At 34.7% G+C, this 22,099-nt stretch overlaps 1 protein-coding gene across 1 annotated transcript in view; it reads left to right on the forward strand.

Annotated features, from left to right (window-relative positions):
• LOC150104414 (2-oxoglutarate dehydrogenase complex component E1-like) overlaps nucleotides 1-22,099 on the forward strand; it is a 596,096-nt gene that overhangs the window by 54,702 nt on the left and 519,295 nt on the right. Inside the window, exon 4 of the mRNA XM_090396361.1 lies at nucleotides 9,812-9,912. Within this exon, the coding sequence (XP_090252487.1) occupies nucleotides 9,812-9,912 (101 nt within the window). The remainder of the gene's footprint in view (nucleotides 1-9,811; nucleotides 9,913-22,099) is intronic.

Here is a 22,099-nt window from a genome sequence, read left to right on the forward strand (position 1 = left end):
AGATAAAATTAACCTTCTTCATCATCGCATCAACTTTACGTTAGAAAAAGAATTTCTACAGGGTATCTCTTTTTTGGATTTACACATCGAAAGAAAAGAAGACGGTTCCATCGCCACTTCCGTATTTCGCAAGCCTACATTCTCAGGTCGCTACATTCACAATTCTTCTGCTCATCATCCATCTCAGAAATCTGGCATTATTAAATCACTAGTTTCCAGAGCACACAAATTCTGCTCCTCTGGAGAATCTTTAAACCAGGAATTAGAAGTTATCAAAAATACAGCCATCCTAAATGGATATAATCCCAAAACAACTCAAAAAATCATCAGTCACTTCTGCATACATCAAACCAGACAGGAAGAAGTGCACAGGATTCCCATACCTTACGTTAAAGGCATCTCAGAACATCTTTCTAAAATTATGAAGAAATAAAATTTCGGCACTACTTACAAACCTATGAACCAAATTTACAACTTATTACCTTCTCCTAAGGACAAATTCTCACCCTTGATGTTACCTGGTGTTTATGAGATTCCATGCTCATGCAAATTATTTTACTTTGGACAGACAGGTAGGTCTGTTCAGAAACGCATCTCGGAACATCAAGACCACATTTGTCTTCTTAAACCGCAGAAATCTGGCCTCTCTCAACACGGAATTGAAAATCCAAACCATAGGATCCATTGGGAAAAGGCTAAACTTTTACATAGATCTATATTTAAACATGAACGTTTATACAAAGAAAGTTCTGAAGCCCCACTACACAGACCAAACCTAAACCGCAATGACGTTCTTACTATTCCTAAAGTATGGGAAATTATCATACAAAACTGTGTTAAATAATTAACGTTTTTTTTTTTTTTTTTTTTTTTTTTTTTTTTTTTTTTTTTTTTTGGTACTACTTTAGCACGTTATGCACGTTTTCATGAGATTCTATTGTAATCATGGGCCCTAACTGTATGTTATTCCTAATTTTTGTTTAAATACTGTACTGATGATGTCCTAAGATACTTAGGATGAAATATTTACAATTAAATAATTTTCACTGTGGTTTATACGTGTGTTTCTTCTAATTATTTTATTGGGAATGGAGCAAGACTTTCCCCACTCTATTTCAGGGGGAGTCAGTTTCTTTCTCTTCTAAATTCAGTTCAGCAAACTTTGTACCATGACACTGTTTCCATGGTCTCTAAGGATTTGTTACAGCAAGTGTCTACCATATAGTAGGTAATTTATCTACTATATGGTAGACATTACAGGAATTGATTTTCAATTCCTTTAATGAATTGAATGGTAGAGATATGCAGGAATTGATTATCAAACTTCTACATACCTTCCAGGACTGTACAGTTTTCCTTGACAATTTTCTTTCACATATTTTTAAATTTTTAAACATATTTTTAAAGTATGTCAGAAATATAGAGATATAAATCTTGGTTATCCAGACAATACTGTATTGGTTATTGAGAGAGGAATGAAGACTTGCTAAAGTTATAAAGCAAAAATACACAAATTAAAAAATATTGCCTTACAATAAATATGTTATTTTCAACCACAAAACTAATGTAATAAAAATAACTAACACTGGATTTATTGGTCGTAAAGATTTAATCCTACTAGTTTTGCCATGTGAACTAGGGCTTCATCTGGGTTTGAATGAACATACAAATATAAATTAAATAAACAACAAGCATTGATTATGGATCAATACATTACTAAAAAAATACCGAATGCCTAGGAACCATTACACAAGTACAGTAGAAATGCGTGAATGCTGGCATTACACAAGTACAGTAGAAACACGTGATGCGTGGATGCTGGCACAGGGTAAGTCATTGTTCAGCAGGTGCATCTGATAGTTTGCAGAGAAATTAAACTCTGATGTGTTTAGAGATCTGATGAGTGACCCAAATGTCACCCAGGATTACCACTGTAGCTTTTTTGATCATGGGAGCTGTAGTCCTCCTCTATGTATGGCATGGTCCTCTTATTCCATTTAGTGCTGTGGTGAGTGTTGGAGAATTGGAATGCCAACCCTGAACTGTCCTCTCTGTTGTTGTTGATGTCTCCGATATGCTCCTTTTGTCTTATTCCTACATTAAGGCCACAAGAACATGGGATGTTGTAAATTCCAGGATGTTTGTTGAAAGAGTTGTGGTCCTTGGGTGAGCATAACAGATTTTGTACCATCATAATTGGTTTGAAGGCTAGTCTGATGCCATGAGATTTCAGGAGATCAGCAATTTTTTGCAAAAGTTTGCTAACAAAATGGATGGAAATTGAATTTCTGTAATGAATGTTATGGATTCATTGTGGAGAGAGATTGGAGAGTAGTATTCTTTTTTGCTATTTTTTTAGGATATCCATTGCTGATCAATAGTTGAATAATAGAAAGTAATGCTTCTGTTAATGTTTCTTCATCTTTTATAATAGAAATCATCTTCTTTTTCAGCATATGTACAATGCATTTCTCCAGTGGTAATGGATATCCTAAAAAAATAGCAAAAAGAATATTACTCTCTCTAATCCCTCTCCACAACAAATCCATGATATTCATTACAGAATTTCAATTTCCATCCCTTTTGTTGGTGAATTTTTTCACAAAATTGCTTATCTCCTGAAATCTCAATCATTAGAGTAGCCTTCAAACTAATTATGATGGTACAGAATCTGTTATGCTTACCCAAGGACCACAACAAACATCCTGGATTTTACAACATCCTATGTTCTTGTGGCCTTAATTACATAGGACAAACTTTGAGAAGTGTAGAAATAAGACAAAAGGAGCATATTGGAGACATCAACAAAGAGAACAGTTCAGGGTTGGCATTCCATTTTTTCCAACACTCACCACAACATTGAATGGGATAAGAGCTCCATGCCATACATAGAAGAAGACTACAGCTCCTGCAGCATCAAAGAAGCTACAATGGTAATCCACTCACAAGGTATCCTAAACAGAAACCATGGGATGATCTTGTGTGACATTTGGAAGTCACTCATCAGATCTCTAAATACATCAGAGTTTAATTTCTCTACAAACTATTGGACGCACCTGCTGAACAATGACTGACCATGTGCCAGCATCCACGCTTCACATGTTTCTACTGTACTTGTGTAATGGTTCCTACTTGATTCATAATCAATGCTTGTTGTTTATATATATATATTTGTATTTATTCAAACCTAGATGAAGCCACTAGTTCACATGGTGAAACTAGTAGGTGACTAGTAGTATTAAATCTTTACGACCAATAAATCCAGTGTTAGTTATTTTTATTAAATATTGCCTTATTGTTAAATCCCCTAAAAAAGCTAAGTAAGAAGGTATGATAGTAAAAAGAGAAAAAATTACCTGGAAGTTAAAAATCAAAGTAGAAAATGAAATTATTCAATGAGTTGAATGTTACTTCTGGACATTTAATTGCAGAGGATGGAAAAAAAATACAATAGAAAACAGATTAGGAGAATAGAAATTGCAAAATCATTCTTTAACAGAATGAAAAATATACTGAAATTGGGGGGAAGACTTGATTTAGAGTAGATTAAATGCTAAAATAAAGAGAAGACTTTTGTGGATCTTGTAGGTCTAAAAGAAAAGAAATGAAGTTTTGGATATATATTTTCTGTATTTTTACCAGTCTTCTTGTGTGATAGTATATCTGAGTAAAAGTTCTCTGATGCACATGTTGACTTACTCTAAGCTTGGGTATGTTGCCTTTTCCAGCATTGTCTTTTTAACTTGAGTCCATCATGAAGTTATGATTATTTTATCCTTGCAGACTTCTCAAGCTTCCCTAGCTGAATCAGTCATTTTTTTCTTTAGATATTGATTCTTTTTAAACTTTTGTAGATGTATATTTTTTAAAATAGGATATTCATTTTTATCCTGCTGAGAACTGAATGCTGAACACTTCCTATTTCAAGGTGTATCTTGAACCAGTGTGAAGTATCCCTATCAATGATGTCATTTATTTCTTGGATGTTTTATCACCCCTATGTGAATTTATGCATATCTTTGTTGGAGCATAGTATTAGTAATGACTAGTACATGTCCTGAACAGAAAACCAATAGGTGTTTACCATTATTATTAGTTTTTCTCTTTTCTGCAAATTTTACTCAAACATTTTGGTATGAGCAGTATTCATTTCCTACTGTGCTGTTAGGTCTCTATCTTTTTCTTTGTCAGCTTCCTCCTGATAACTTGAAAAACTCTTTCACTTCTTTTTTAGAACCTTTTTTAGTAATCACTTGTACAAATAAGTTTCACGAGTCCCGTGTTCCATTTTGAAATACACCCACATCACTCTACTTGAAACTGTTTGTCATTCAAAAAGATTATGTAGATGTATATAGTGTTGAATATTGTAGTTCCTCCTTCCTTTTCTTGATCCCTGCTGCCCAAACATAACATCTTATGAGTATTATTTAGAGAATCCTAACTGGTTTTCTTCATTTCAATAACACTAGTTGTCAGCTTCTCTAATTCTTCTGCTGGTACCACTTCTCTTCCATTAACGTGCTTCTTATGTTGGTGTTGCCTGTTTTCTATCCCTCTGAGTTCAGGTTGGGTTTGACAACAGATGAACTCATGAGAACTATAAGGTATGTGATTATGGGAAACACTGTAGTTGATTAATGTTACTACCCTGGGATGAAAAACCTGTAGAAAAAGAGCTTAATAGAGCATGGAAATTTTTGGATTCATCTGACACAAGTATTGTCCATCTGTATGCCAAGAGTAAAGCAAATAAAGTGAGATGAACAGAGGTGTGGGTAGTATGGTAAAAGAAGTATGAATGAGATAGGTGGTAGTGATTACATGTGATGTATAAGAGGTATATAAAATGCAGTCTAGAAAAGTGACAAGCATGGTAAACAAAAAGAAAATGCAGTATGAGGGAGATTGACCAGTCAGGCCAAAGGTAATTCAAGTGAAATTTTTGACTGTTTGGCAAGCAAGAGGAAGAATAATTACAGAAGGGTGCCTTGCCAAATGGCTTTGGCAAAATAGTGCTAAAGCCATTGTAAGTTTTTCCACTTGGTTATACTGTAAATTAAAGATACCAAGAAATTATATTCTTGGTTTAATCCTTTATCCAAGTATAAGCAAACAAGTTTGCGCCTGAACTATTTTCAGGACTGAGGCAACTTGTATAAAGAAGCTAATGATTTCACATCATTGCTTTAGTATCCCATAAGGTGTGACACTTTTTGGCTACTCATATATGAAAATATGACATCTGCTTTACTTCAACCTTATCACCTCTTGGTGATAAGGTTGATGTAATATCAGGATATCACCTCTGGGTCTGGCTCCCACTGAGACCTCAATAAAGGTTGAAACCAGTCTGGGTAGTGGCTCTTCCCATAATGCATAGCATTATACATGTCTGTAAGGATATGCTTTGCATTATGGGATAATAAGGCAAGTGATGTGAAGTCATTAGCTTCTTTATAAGAGTTGCCCCAGTCCTGAAAATAGTTCAGGCACAAACTTATTTGGTTACACTTGGATAAAGGATTAAACCAAGAATATAATTTCTTGGTATCTTTAATTTATAGTGCTAAAGCCTTAAAGTTGTACTAGGACAGATGTTTCTGATTATTAGAGGAGTCTGTATATTATCTGTAGTTGCAGTTAAGGTATTCAAAAGGTTATGAATACAATAGAGGCTTAGTTGATAGAATTCTCCAGGACTGTTTTTGAAGGGAAGGTCATACTTTAGTAATCCACTTGGATTTTGTGATGAAGTATAGTTTAATTTGATAAAGAAGATTCATATATGATGTTATTCATGGGCTTTGTGAATGCATTTGATTACATATGGCAATTTGGTGTAGAAGCATGGGGGAGATGAGAATGATAATAGATTGGTTAGATGTATAAGAGATTGGCTGACTGAACAGTACTAGCAGGTTGTGTATGGTCAAAGAAGTTGGGTTCTCTTGTACTTGTTAACTTATTTGTTAATCATATTTCTTATAGATTGGTTCTTACTGTTCATGTAAAGTTTGAGAAATTTATAGGGTTATATATTGTATTGGTAGAATCAAGTCAATGCCTCATGGAAGTGATTGGATTTGGAATCTGTGGGTGATGCTCAGCAGAGGTGAGAAGTTCACTGTTCGCTTACACTTTGCAAGTATCTAAAAATACTGTACAGGATATTACTGTTTTGATAAGGAAAACACAGAGAGAGAGAGGGATATGTGATTATACCCCCCCCTGTACAGGACATAGATCATACCACATGTGGACTTCTACCTGGTTTCCATTGTAATGTGGAAATGCTGGAGAGAATTCAGAGACACTGGTGACTAAGGCAATATTGAGACTTTGAAGTGTTGTGAGAAGAGACTGAGAAAATGAAATTGTAGAGTTCAAAGGATAGACAGAAAAGACAGATGATGAGGTCTTAAGTTGACAAGAGGAGTTCACAGGAATGATAAAGTTTATATATAGAGTGAGAGAAGTCATTGCTGAAGTTATGTCAGGGTGTGGAGAGAGAGAGGCATAGATTTGGTTTGTTGCACATGATAATTGGTAGGCAAGTGGAACATATTACCAAAATATGTTATGAATGAGTTTACGTTCTGTATGATAGTATGTTGCTGGCTGAGTAAGAGCTCTCATGCTATTGATTCCTTGGAGGTTTGTTATGATAATCATAGTAATATTAATCATTTATGACTTTTTATAATTGTCGTTCAATTCAGTATTATCTATGATTATTACTTATTAATTTTGAGAATAACTAGCAATAACAGTTAATACCAGCACATGCAATAGAATAATTTGCAATTATAATGGGAATAATTAAAAGAAAACTTATAAGGAGAGGGAAAAAGATTTGTTTGCAAAATATAAATAACCAGAAAAAAAAAATATGTTGATATATATTTGTAGTTTAGTAAATGACTATATGGAGGGTCATATCCATTGAGCTAATTACTGTTGATCAGATTCACCTAGGTGTAGTATTGAGTTATGTGTGATGTATGAAGCACTAAATGAACATCTTGTACAATTTATTGTGCTTGTTATGTGTATATCATTCTATTTTTTTTTTATATTTCACTTTTTTTTGTGGAAAACAAAGTAAAAATTTTCAAAGCAAAAATAGCCGTAAAAATAATAAAAATTTTATTTTATTCAGTAAAGATTGTTATGAACAGTGAATGCTTTTTTTGATAAAAATAGTAATAAATCTCAGATATATTAATCCCAAGACATTCTTTTACTGGTAAAACATAGGACTCATTTTTATTCACATGCATATAGGTTGACCAACTTCTCATGGATAGGTTCCCCACTAAAAAAAAAAATAAACTCAAATTTTAGTTGGTCTTATTTTGAAGAGTGAAATGAAAATATAATGAGAAACATCCTCTACATAACTACACAGATGTAAGCAGAATAAAGTAGTTTTTATTGTATCACTAAATACAGTACAGAGATTATTAGAGGTTATGCATAGTATTTAGTGACTGAGTAATTAGACACAACTGGAATGAAAATGAGTTTGTATTAAAAAAAAAAAAAAAAAAAACCCTGTTATGCCAAGATAAGATAAAGTAGTTTTTATTCTGAAAGAAAAAGAAAAGTATGTATGCATATTGAACTTGAAATCAGATAGAATTACATTTGATACGTTCTGTATCATTAAGGCAGTTCAGAAATACCAATTTTACAAATAAAATTCTGCCCCAATGAAACCGGCATATAATATATGTTGAAAAATCATATAATAAAGGTTGAGAGACTGCGGTGGAACCACATTATAGGACCTCCACGGATTTGCGTAAGCCATACTTAGAGATTAAAAGAGGTGGTGACGTTTGAGGAGTTGATGCCCAGGCGGTGAGAACAGGGCACCCACTAGCCTATAGCCATAATAATAAAGTAAATTATTATAAAAATAACCCAGATCTAATTAGTAAGATATGGAAGGAGCATGGGACAGCTCCGAGGTTTACCAGCGCCACCATCTCTTTACATGGTGTATGGAGTGCAGATAGTTATAAGGACTTAAAACAGCTTGGGCTTACACAAAAGGATATAAAAGTTCTTTCCTTGAGGGCCCTACAGGGCGCACTGGTGGCATGGTGTTGCCACCAGAGAATGACTACAATAATAACTCGAACAGGTATAGGGTAAAACAAGTTTAAAGGCTTAGGCATATATCAAGTCTGGACAAAATGTCTGGACGTGATGTAAGGGTAGTACTGCCCATAATCAGTACAAGATTAATAAAAAAAAAAAAAAAAAATAATAATAATAATAAAAAATAACAAGTGGTATACCACAAGGATCAGTGCTTGGTCCACTGTTATTCAATCTGTTCATTAATGATATTGGCAAGGATTTGACAAGCGACATAGTTATTTGCTGATGATGCAAAGATAGGTAGGGTAATCAGGAATGCTGCTGATATGCAATCTTTGCAGAATGATTTGAATAGGCTGGAATTGTGGGCATGGGAAAATGGGTGTCAGTTCAATGTTAATAAATGTAAGGTCATTCACTTTAGCATGATTAGATATACAGTGTCATATTATATTGGTGGGATTAGGCTAGAAGAAACTGATGAGGCTAGGGATCTCGGAGTGTTAATAGATAGGAAGTTAAAGTTTAGGGTTTAGGGGCCATATGGCCAAGATTGCAAATACAACTCAAAAGATATTTGCAATGCTGAAATGAACATTCACATGTAAAGATAAGGATATTATTTTGCTCTTTACAAGGCCTTGATAAGACCTCACTTGGATTATTAGGCACAGGTCTGGTCTCCTGGTTTCTGTTGTGATTCTGATATATTGGAGAGAGTACAAAGGAGAGTGTTAAAAATGATATCAGGATTGTGGAATACTGATTATGAAGACAGATTGAGAATTTGTATACTGCAGACACTAGCAAACAGGAGAAAGAAGGTGATATGATTGAGACTTACAAACTTCTGAAAGGGTCATACAGGATTTCAATTGATGGAATTTTTCAATTTATGGAGGGCTGAGAAAGGACGATGAGAGGGCATCCTTGGAAGCTGAGAATGAAGGCTGCCAAGAAAGGTGCGATGGCTTGATTTTTCTCTCAGAGGACGGTGCGTGATTGGAATGGATTGCCATTGGATGTTATGAGTGCAAGCAGTGTGAATGAATTCAAGAATAAGTATGATAGCTAGTGTGTGTAGTATGTAGCCTCCCTCAATGAGGCTCTGACTTCCTGGAGTTTTCTCTTAATAATAATAATAATAAATATAAATTTATTCTGTATAAGCTACCTGTGAAAAAATACTGAGAATAACTGAAAGTGATTTCACTTATATAAGTGATACATATGTTTATTAGTTGAGAATGAATTTTTAAACAATGAAGGTGTAGTTTCAAGTTCAGCAATAATATGAGTGTCATATAATTGATTATGGGGAAATTAAGACTTTTGAAATAGTCCCTGTCATCACCCATATGCAGAATTGTTTATCCCCCTTCCCCAAATCCTTAAAATAAAACTGCTATAAGTAATTTTCTGGCATGAACCAAAAATGTGATTCTCTAAGTTAATTCTTTAATTTTGGAATTTTGCTTTTCATTGAATTTTTTTGTGAGCAAGTTATTCTTCTTCCCAGTCTTCAGTCATTCTATATATACAAAACTAGTTATCATGTATATCTATTAAAAAAAAAAAAAAAAAAAAAAAAAATATATATATATATATATATATATATATATATATACACACACACATATACATACATACATACGCACACATACATACATATAATTTTTTCATTTATGTCTATTAATAGAAGAAAAAGATATGGATCGACTTTTCAAACTACCTACAACAACATATATAGGAGGAACTGAAACTGTGTTATCACTACGTGAAATACTTAGAAGACTAGAGGTAATTTTTTAATACTTCCATGAAAGTTAAATTAGAATAAGTCTTATGCATTTCTGGTTTTATAAATTCCAGTATTGATTTAGTATCAATTGCTTAGAATATTATTTATTTATTTTCTAAATTTTAAAAGTGTGGTTGCAAATTGATTTCATGTAGGGAAGAATTATTGGAAAGCTTGAAGGCCACAGAATTATTGATATTGTCAGCAAGCCTTGCAAGTTGGCTCCATCAGAACACAGGTACATGGATATCTTGACAAACTGTGACAAGTAGGCCTATATACCCAAAGGCCTGTAGTCTGTATCCCTTTATCCAGACCTTATCATAGAGCATGTTTTCAGTTGTGTTGTATCCATAAAAATTGGATAGAGGATACCAATGGACTAATGTACTCTTTAAAGATGAGTTGTTTTCGTCTTTCCTCCAGTTCTAGACAACACATGATCTGACGTGTTGTATACATTCTCGTGATGGTACTGCTTACCACCACGAGAACGTTCTTGAAAACATAGATATGGCAGTGCTGGGGTCATGGTGCTGGAAAAAGGGACCACCTGATGAACTATATTGCAACAAAGTTCTTCAATGTCATATTCAATTATTCCATGGTGCTGTATGCCAGGAATTCATTTTTATGGATGACAATACCATGCCACATCATACTTAAGCAGTGGAGATACTTCTGGAGACCAAGGATATGAGGGTTGTTTGAAAAGTTTGGTAAAAAATTAAGTTAAACACATTTTTTTGGAAAAAATCACCTTTATTTCTCAACATAGTCTCCATCAAGGTCTACACATTTGGTCCAGCGAGTTTCCAATTTTTTCATCCCATCTAAAAAGCAGGATTTGTCAAATTGTGCGAAATAGTCGTTGACACCCTTGATTACATCCTCGTTTGAAGACATTTTTTTCCCACCGAGCCAAATTTTTAAGTTTGGGAATAAGAAGTGACCAGAGAATACGGTGCATGTGGAACAAATTTGAACTTCAATTTGTGCAATTTTACCATTGCGATGGCCGATGTGTGGGACGGTGCAGTTTGGTGCGTCAATCTTGGCTGTTTTTTCTTCAGTTCTTCTTTTAAACAGTCTAACAATGAAGCATAATAGACTCCTGTTATTGTCTTACCCTTTTCCAAATAGTCTATCATGATAATTCCTTAGAAATTCCAAGAAAGAAACAGCAGCCATCACTTTCCCAGCTGACAAAATGGTCTTCGCTTTTATTCGGTGCTCTTTCACCGGGCATTGTCCACTGTTTTGATTGCTGCTTGGACTCAGGTGTGTAGTGGTGGATCCAAGTTTCGTCTACAGTCAAATTGATGCAAAAAATCCTGTGAATTGCGATTAAACATCGCCAAACACTGCATTGAAATGTCTTTTCACATGCATTTTTAATCAACATTCAACAATTGTAGCACCCATCATGCACACTGCTTTTTCATGTACAATTTTTCGTGCAGGATATCATACACCCATTCAGTTGAGATGCCTACAATCTCAACAATCTCACTTGCTTTCACTTGGCTTTTATCTACTTCTCATTTGCATGACTCCTAACACTTAATAAACTCCATATGTAGCTGAAGACGCATGTGAGAACATTGTGTTCACATTTTGCTGTGGTGCATCAAACCACCTAGAAGAGAGCAGCAGTCTCTTTAATAGGTGATCTCCCTCCCTCTCTCTCTCTCTTTCTTATGCAGATTCACTTCGGTCACTCTCTCATAGATACTCGGTTTCTGCTTTGTCTTTTTAAGAGATAATTTCATGGGTGCTGGCCACCATTCCTCTGCTTTTCTCAAATCATGTAGGAACATAAGCAGCTGCTAGCCAACATACATACCCAGTGCAGCTCCTTCATCTCTTTTCATGGTATTACAACAGCAAAACAGTAAATCATGAAAAGATGTTTATGAATTGTTTTTATGGATTTCAAAGGTAGATAGGTATTATATTAAAACATCAAAATAATAAATCATTAAAAAGATGTTTATTAACTGGTTAATAAAAAGATGTATGTTTGTCACCCATTCTCACATCCTTCTTAACACCTCATCTTCTCAACACTTGATACACACTAGAGATCATCTCAACTGATCCCAGTATCATTTGCTTTTCTTTGTGGCATAGCATCACTTACACTGGTATGACAAACTAAGAGTGTTCAGTAAATAATTCCACTACGTCCTTTGCCATGGTCACCCTTCTATCATAACCATCTGTCACATCTGTTTCAAAAATTTTACCTTCATATCTACAGTATGTCATCATCAAGAATATACATACATGCCCTAGGATACAAGCTGCAATTGTGTAAGATACAGCATACTATTCTGACCACTAACAGCCGTAGTCTGATCTCTGGTGAGGGAAAGAAAAAAAAATCAAACTTAAATGATAAAAATCATTATTAAATACTTAAATGAGTGAAACTACATCATTTGCTATTGGTTTAATTCTGTACAGTCCTGTTTTTTTTTAAAGGTTTATTGACCATTGAAGTGCTCTGTATTTTATTTATTTATTTATTTTGTTTGGAGGTTTTTAGAGTTATATCATACCATCCTGTTCTTCTGCTATTTTATTTGTAGATGATATAAGGTTTGTAGATTGATATTCCTGACTCTTGGAACTGTTCAACCATCATTTTTGTTGCGACTGGGATGATGGAATAGGATTTCACAGGCCACTTTGAATTTTCTTTCTATTTAAGGAATTTAGGGATCTTACACAATACCAAATGGCAAATACATTGTCAATATATCTGAGCCAATCTTTGGGTTTTAGAATCACTGAATATTGAAATGGAACTAGCAGAATTGGATACGTATCAGATTGGCATAATAGGTGTTACTAAAACACATGTGCATGTGTTGTCTTGTGCACACACACAAAAAGGTGATGCCTTTCTAAGCAACAAAAAGATGTTATATTCAGTCAATAAAAATCAGGGAAAAGGAGTAGCTATATTATTTAATTATAAACACAAGTATATTCTTCTTGAATGGTAGACAATATCAAGCATAGTGACATGGGCAAATTTCAGAATGGGGGAACCAGACAGTAAGAGTTATTTGTGCCTTCCACAGAAAGTTCGAAGGAAGAAGCAGAAGAATTTTTTGAGACGGCTGGAAAAAGAAAGAGTTGGTCCTTGTTGTAGATCTGAACAGCAGAGCAGGAAATGATTAACAGACATAGAAATTTTGAGAAAATTTAGAGAAAAGAACTCAGCTAATAATCATGGTAAGTATCCTCTGAATTTCTATTCAGGATGTGGACCAGTTATAAGTAACACCTTGTTCCAACATAAATTGTACACAAATTCACATGGAGAGAAGACAGCAAATAAGAAAATTCTCAATGACTATGTAATTGTTGATAGCAATGTTTCCACACTGATTCAGGACATGGGAATACAGAGGATTTGAAGTGATCACCATAGTTTAGAGCACGGTGAAATTGAATTTCATAGTGAAAAGAAGAGTGTGTAAGAGAGAGTTTTGAAACAATCAAAGTTAAGCAGCTTTCTGAAGTGAAATGTAGACTAAAATATACAAACATTATTCAAGAAAAAATTAAACATTTTGAAAACCTTCAGAAAAAGAAAGACAACATTGATTGATTCAGCCCAGAGAAGCAGAGGTAAGGTTGTCTGCAAGGATAGAAAAGAAGAATTGCATAGTGGACTCAGAAAGTTAAAGAGAATATAAGAGAAAAGTAGAAAGTGTATCAAAAGTTACTGGCAAGTTGTGATCTTAGAGAACAGAGAGAAAAATTTAAGAAAGCAAAACTGCATAAAACTAGCTGAACAAATCATGGAAAGACTTTAGTAAGAACATAGAAAATAAATATTACAAGGATGACAAGATATTCTGGAAGCTATTGAAAAGGCTTAGAAATAAAGGAAAAAGTACTGTAAAAAGTATTGGGAAAGTGACATGAAAACCAAAGACAAAAGATATTTTAGATGTCTGGAGCAATTAGTGGCTAAGTTTATGAATGTTCCATTCAGAAAAGGCCACGTGCTGAACTACAAAGTAAGAAATTATGACCAGCTGAGGAGTAGTCTGGGTTCTGCATCATGGTATTGGTTGTTGGATGGGAAGGATATTGTCAGTGCATGGAAAGCTTTTAAAAAATACTTAATGTAATGTTGGAATATGTTCCTAGAGTTCAAAGAATAAATACAATATGAGTGGAATGGATGTTTTCTCATTAAGCAAGAGATTCTTAAGAAAAAGATGATGCGGAAGGAATAAGTCTGAGTATAAAAAGAAACTGACTCTACAAGCTAAAGACAATCCAAAAGAATTCTATCGTTATACTGCAAGTAAAGGAAAGAATGAATATCAAAGAATATCTATTGAATAAGATGGTGTGAGGGTGACAGGTTGTTCAACTAATGAGTGCCCATTTGTATGCTCTGGTGTATGCAACATTGGGTTCCCTGCTATCTCTTCACTGGCTATATTAGATTTAGGATGACTGGATGAAGAAACTCGGTATAAGGAGGAGGTATCAGAGCTGTTCCACAAACTGAATAAGAATTCAACAATAGGGACTGATGAATGATGGAATATCAGCATAGGTGCTGAAAGATCATTCAGCTGATTCCTTTCCTTTAGTGTTATATGGTGATCAGCATTCAATTTACACAAATTATACACTCTACAACCGGGTTATAAATAATTATTTTAATTTCCCAACGTTTCGACCTTCATATTAAGGTCATCGTCTGTAGTATACATATATACAGAAACAAGCTAAATTACATTTCATACAGCATGCTAAAGAGACAATGATTTGATCAACAGTTATTCTACTGCCCTGACCTCTAGTGAATATAAAATACAATTACAATAAATAAATGAAATAAAAGAAATTAACTACATCAAAGCTATGTTCTGTTTAAGACAACATCAGAGAAACATTCTTTCACATAGATAGTTTTGTTACAGTAAAAATGATGCCCTAATTTAACATGGCAGTTGTTATATTAGATTTAGGATCCTGGATTACCTATGATCTTATAAATAACTCTTAGGGAGAAAGGTTAAGTGGGTAGAATATGTGCTTTCCATATGCTTGGAATTTTTAGACCATCATTATTGTCATGATCAGAAAGACCAGCTCGACTGTAGTCATTTTAATGTGTCGTTTATGTTCCTTTTTTCTGATAGGAATTGTGTGTCCTGTTTCCTATATATAGGGCATATCACAGGTGCAGTGAATACGGTATACTCCAGGGTGGGCCAGCAGAGGGAGTGGATCCTTGGATGAGTTGAGTAAGTTCTTTAATTTTTCAGGAGGTTTAAAGGTGGCTTTAAAGTTGTATTTTTGTAGTATTTATTCTGTTTATTTTGTCTGATATCCCTTTAATGTATAGAAAGGTTACAGTTTTATTGTAGTCTTGTTTATTTTTTGTTTTTAAGTGAGGTCTTGTACAGAATTTTGTTGATAGTATTTTGACTAGCCATTTTTTAGGAAGGTATTGCTGATAATTATCTTTAAGTGCTTGTTCATTGGAGCAAATCTTCAGAGCCATGTTTTTTACTCTGTTAATGACACTTAGTTTTTGTGTTGGGTGGTGTAGGAGTTTATCTGTATATATTGGCCAATATGAGTAGGTTTCTGGTAAACAGTGAAGGAAAGACTACCAGAAGGAAGACGTATGACAAGTGTATCTAGAAATGGAAGTGTGTTCTGTTTTTCAGTGTCAGTTGTGAATTGTATGTGTTTGTGTTGTTTGTTTAGGCGGCTGAGGAAAGTGGTGTCAACAACCAACCAGAAGCAGAGGTAAACAGTAGCCACCAACTGCCTTCAGTGAACAGTCACGTAGTTAACCAATCTAACCATACCCTGAACAGTGATGAATTCGCAGTACTCAGCAAAGGTTTAAACTTTGTTGTGGCACCCAGAACGATTAACAATCTTGATTTTATTTACCATATAAAAAGAAGCTTAAGATTTATCCCCCAACCACCATAGCAGATAAAGTATGTTTGGAAACCTCTAACATTTAAAATTTAAATTATACTAAAACAATAACCAGCAACCTAACAAATCGGAATTGACAGCGGTGAAATCACTAAAATTAAATCCGGAGATAATTACTAGAGCCGATAAGTCTACACCCAACTCCTATATTAAAAACACACAACACTTTCTAAGCAAAATCAAAGACATCACACTGGAAAAAGATGATTTATTAGTCAGTTTTGACATCTCTTCTGCCCTCTTTACAAATGTCTCAGTCATGACACAATCTTTCTAATACAGGATGAATTCCCTCTTGATATCATAGTGCTCTTTGCGTATGTACTACGTTCTGGCTATTTTGTTTGGCAAAAAAACACTTTCTACCTACAAAAAGAAGGCACAATCATGGGCTCACCAAATCCCCCCCCCCCCATTGCTAACTTTTACAAGGGACATTTTGAGCAATGTGCTCTAGATTCCTCTTTTTTAAAACCCACAGTCTGGCTTAGATATATTGATGATGCTTTTGCTATCTGGCCCCATGGCCGCCAGACATTAGACACTTTCCTCAGCCACCTAAACAAACAACACAAACACATACAATTCACAACTGACACTGAAAAGTAGAACATACTTCCGTTTCTAGATACACTTGTCATATACCTTCCTTCTGGCAGTCTTTCCTTCACTATTTACCAGAAACCTACTCATACTGACCAATATATACACATAAACTCCTACCACCACCCAACACAAAAATTAGGTGTTATTAACAGAGTAAAAAACATGGCTCTGAAGATTTGCTCCAGTGAACAAGCACTTAAAGATAAATTAAAAGTTATCAGCAATACCTTCCTAAAAAATGACTACAGCCAAAAACAATCAACAAAATTCTGTACAAGACCTCACTTAAAAACAAAAAATAAACAAGACTACAATAAAACTGTAACCATTCCATACATTAAAAGGATATCAGACAAAATAAACAGAATACTACAAAAATACAACCTTAAAGCCACCTTTTAAACCTCCTGCAAAATTAAAGAACTTACTCAACTCATCCAAGGATCCACTCCCTCTGCTGGCCCACCCTGGAGTACACCATATTCATTGCACCTGTAATTTGTCCTATATAGGGGAAACAGGACAAACAATTCCTATCAGAAAAAAGGAACATAAACGATACATTAAATATAATGACTACAGTCAAGCTGGTCATTCAGATCATGTCCTGAACATTTTACATAGAATTGACTGAAAAAGCACCTGTCATTTATGTCACACTAAAACATGGTATATAAATTTAAGCAGGCCTGTGAGATTCTTATTAATCACCCAAATCTTAACAATAATGATCGTCTAAAAATCCCAAGCATATGGAAGGCCATATTCTACCCACTTAACCTTTCTCCCTAAGAGTTTATTATAAATAGGACCATAGGTAATCCAGGATCCTAAATCTAATAAAACAACTGTCATGTTAAATTAGGATCATTTTTACTGTAACAAAACTATCTACGTGAAAGAATGTTTCTCCAATGTTATCTTAAATAGAACATAGCTTCATCATCATATTCCTGCCATGTACCCTCAAGGGGTATACAGGATATGATAGTTCTACATGAAAAATGTACATCATTGCTAACTTCCTATCTACAATTTTCCTCCATATCAGTCTGTTACTTCTCAAGAATCCAACATTATCAGATCTTATATTTCTATCATCTAAGGCACTTTGTACTGTATCAATCCACCTATATCTTGGTCTTCCTCTGAGTCATTTTCCTGTCATCCTGGCAGAGAACACTTCTTTTGCTAATCTTTCCTTGCCTATTCTGTTTAGGTGACCATACCACCCTGCTAATGCATTCCTGAAAGCTGACAACATCAAGTTCTATCCAAATATCCTTGTTTTTAATATGATATTGCCATTGATGCCATCTGTTCATGCCTCTAATCGTTCTCAGGACTCTAGTGGTTTCTAGTCTTTGGTCAAGTGTTTTACTCCTGACCAAGCTCTCAGATCCATAAGTTAAAACTGGTTTGAACACTGTCTTGTATACAGCTAATTTAGTGTTCCAACTAATTTCTCTCTTATTCCATATGAATTTACTCAATTGACTTCCTACCATACCAGCTTTGTTGATTTTGTTGTCTATTTCTATATTTCATTTACCATCTTCATTAAAAATCGTGCCTGAGTAGCTGAAATGTTTTACTTGTTCCACAGGTTCTCCATTCACGACACAGTTGACATTTTCAACGATTCTGCCTATTTTCATTGTCTTTTTCTCTTTTTATTGCTGACCTTCATACCATATCTATTACAACGGTTATTCAATTTAGTCAGTGAATCTTGCAGACTTGTAGCGGATTTATTTAGAAGTATAACATCATCCGCATAAAGCAAAGAGCTGACATTAACATCTCCAATTTTGATATCAGGTTTAATACTACTTTCCTTCATAATGTGATCCATATAGATAATAAATAACAGAGGGGATAATGTACATCCTTGTCTCACACCAGATTTAACATTAAACCGTCTTCCTGTACTTCCTTCAATTCTAACTGCTGACTTATGACTCAAATAAAGACTAAGTATTGCTTGACATAATGTCCCATTGACACCATATAACTGTAGCATATTGAATAGTTTCTCTCTTGGCACCTTGTCATATGCCTTTTCCAAATCGACAAAACTTAAATACAGATCTTTGTTATATTCCCATGATTTTTCCACTATTTGTCATAAAGTGAAGATCTGACCCTGACAGCCTCTATTTGACCTGAATCCAGATTGTTCTTCACAACGCTTTTCTTCCACAATTCTCTTCGACTGTTTCTCAAGTATACTTGCATAGATTTTGCCAGGAACAATCAGTAGGGAAATACCTCTGTAATTCTCACATTCAGTTTTATTTCCCTTTTTATATATGGGTACTATGAGAGCTCTACTCCAATCATCATGGAGAAGAGCTCTCATTATGCCTTCTGAACTATGCAGTGCAACCACTGTAAGACTTTTATACCACCATACTTCAACATTTCTGGTTGAATATCATCTACTCCTGCTGCCTTTCCACATTTCAGGCTTTTGATGGCTTTTTCTACTTCAAGTATGGATATGTATTCCTGACTGTTGAGTGTTTTTTACCACTGTACTATCACTGCTTGTTTCGTTTAGCAATTTTTCAAAATAATTACTCCATACTTCAAGGATATCTTTTTCTCCTGTTTTCATGTCACCTTTATCATCTCTAATTCCTTTTACAACACTCTTTCCTCTATTTCTGAGTTTCTTCATCAACCTCCAGAATATTTTGCCACCTTCTTGATATTTATTTTCTATGTTCTTGCCATAGTCCTCTCCTGACTTTTGTTTAGCTAGTTTTACACAGTGTTTAGCTTTCTTATATTTGTCTCTGTATTATCTAAGAGCACAAGCTGACTTATTTGCCAGGAACTTTTGATGTGCTTTCTTCTTTTCCTTCACTGCCTCTTTAACTTCCTGTGTCCACCATGGAGTTCTAATTTTTCTATCCTTGCAGACAACTTCACCACATGCCTATCTAGCTGAATCAATCAAGGTTTTCTTCAAGGTTTGGTTCCTGTTCTCAAACTCTTTCATTTTTTCTTCAATAATCTTTGTGTATTTTAGTCTGCAGCTCACATCTGAGAACTGCTCAACCTTTATTAGCTTTAAAACTTTCTTACATGTCATTCTTTTCAATATGAAATTCAATTTTATCCTGTTCAAGACTAAATAGTGATCATTTCCAATTTCAAATCCTCTGTACACTCTGGTGTCCTGCACCAGGGAGAAAACATCACTATCAACAATAACATAGTCAATGAGACTTTTCTTAATTCTTTCCACTTCTCTCCATGTGAATTTGTGCACATTTTTATGTTGGAACATGGTGTTAGTAATAACCAGTCAATGTCCTGAGCAGAAATCCGACAGGAATTTGCCATTATTATTACCTTTGCTCTTTTCTCCAAATTTTCCCAAAATATTTTTGTATGTCTCACAATCATTTCCTACTCTGCTATTTAGATCCCCAACAAGGAACAACTTTTCATTTTTCATTGTGTCAGTGGCTTTTTCTAAAGCCTCAAAAAATTCCTCCATTTCTATCTTAGTAGAACCTTCTGTGTGACCATAGGCACAAATAAGTCTCATTGTCCAATTCCCCATTTTCATATTTGCCCACATTACTCTACTTGAGACCGCCTGCCATTCAAGAAGATTAGCCTCGTATTTTGTATTGAATACTATCTTCTTTTCCTTGATTGTCATTGCCCGAATATAACATTTTGTATTTATTGCTCAGAAAGATCTCACCAGTTTTTGTCTTTTTTTGTTTCAGTCACCCCTATTATGTCGATCTGGTACTTATCTAATTCCTCAGCAAGCTCCATTTCTTTGCCATTCAGGCTTCTTATGTTGATAGTACTAATCTTTAACTCTGGTTATGTTGAGTTGGGGTGTGTTTTTAGATTTGTTCCAGTAGCTGACTTCTTGCTGTTTGCCATGATTCCCTGGTGAAAACAACAGGATCCTTGTTTTACTGGGCGATGCCCCCAGCCGGCATGAAATTTTGTAATGTCGTACCATCATTTTGTAGTTTTGTTTAACCAATAAGAATACAGTTTGATCGGCTAAATCTCAAATTGTCTAGAACATAGCTTTGATGTAGTTAATTTATTTTATTTCATTTATTTATTGTAATTTTATTTTATATTCACTATAGGTCAGGCCAGTAGAATAACTGTTGATCAAATCATTGTCTCTTTAGCATACTGTGTGAAATGTAATTTAGCTTGTTTCTATATATATGTATGTGTATACTCCAGATGATGACCTTAATATGAAGGTCGAAACGTTCGGGAAATTAAAATAATTATTTATAACATGGTTATAGAGTCCATAATTTGTGTAAAATGAAGCATTCAGCTGAACTGGTTTTTCCTTTAACCAGGTCATGTAATTTGAGTCTCAGAACAGGGAAGTTCCACAAGAATAGAAAGAATGCTAATCCTCTTGTACAAGGGTGGTGCGAAGACTAATATATCCAACTATTGACTTATCAGTATCTGAAGAGTGGTGGTGAAGATTTTGGAAAAGTTGGTTAGAGCTTGCATACAGAAATGAGTCGAGAGAGAATCTATGCTTTGCAATGAATGCTATGGATTTATAATGAAAAGTCATGTTTTAGCAACTTGCTCACATTATATGATAATGTAACCATCGAGTTAGATAAGGAGAATTTTTTTTATGTGGTTTCCACCCTTGAAAGGCTATTACTAAATCTGTAGTACACTTGTGCTGTGGGTGGGCAAAGTTTTTTTCCTCCATTTTTGTCAATTTTTATGTATTTCTTTGTAATTTTTTATTTTATTTTTACATGGCCAGAAACCTTGCTCTAGAGACCAAACATGGAACTTTTTCAAGCTACTTCAGGCCTCCAATAAGCGAGGTGGTGGTCTCACACCAGGTGATGAAATTCATCTTCTACCTAAAGACAGTCACAAACATCCATGCCACTGGTTCGAATCCCACCATGGGATTCAAACCCGTGACCTGTTGGTTTAGGAGCTGGTATGCTAACCATTCGGCCAAGCAGGCCGGCAGAATGGATACACCATGGTACGTTTAGATTTTGCTAAGCCTTTTGACAGAATACAGCATGGAAAACTGTTGCTTAAATTAGAGAATATGGTTGGATTATAGAATATTGACATGGATAAGAGGATGGCTGATTGACAGATATCAAAAAGTGGTATATGGAGTATGTGAGTCTGCAAGATTTAAAGTAAACATTTTCTTTGCCATGTGAAATAACCAGAATGAAGTACATAAATAATGAGGACTATGATATCAGGCAGCATTTCTTCTGTAGGAGAAGAACCATGTCTGTGATAAGGACTGTTATACTGAAACCAACTTATAAATCTGTGTTAAGTGTGATGTTCCTAATTTTGTGTATGAACTGTTGTGTGTTTTTTATAAAGGATGGGGATGAAAACTTAATTCCTTGAATGCTTGTATAGTTTCTTGGCTAAGTGATAGTGAAAGGAATTGATAGCCCTAATTATTGGCTGCACTGGCCTGTTTGTGAAAACCTTTGAAACACAGTTACTTCTTATCCGTGAAATTTGACCTTCCAAAAATGCATGAACTTAACAGACCAGTGCAGA

This window comes from Typopeltis vanoorti, chromosome 8 (assembly GCF_054136105.1).
Source record: "Typopeltis vanoorti isolate ZY-2024b chromosome 8, IOZ_Tvanoo_1.0, whole genome shotgun sequence".
Classification (NCBI taxonomy): Eukaryota; Metazoa; Arthropoda; class Arachnida; order Uropygi; family Thelyphonidae; genus Typopeltis; species Typopeltis vanoorti.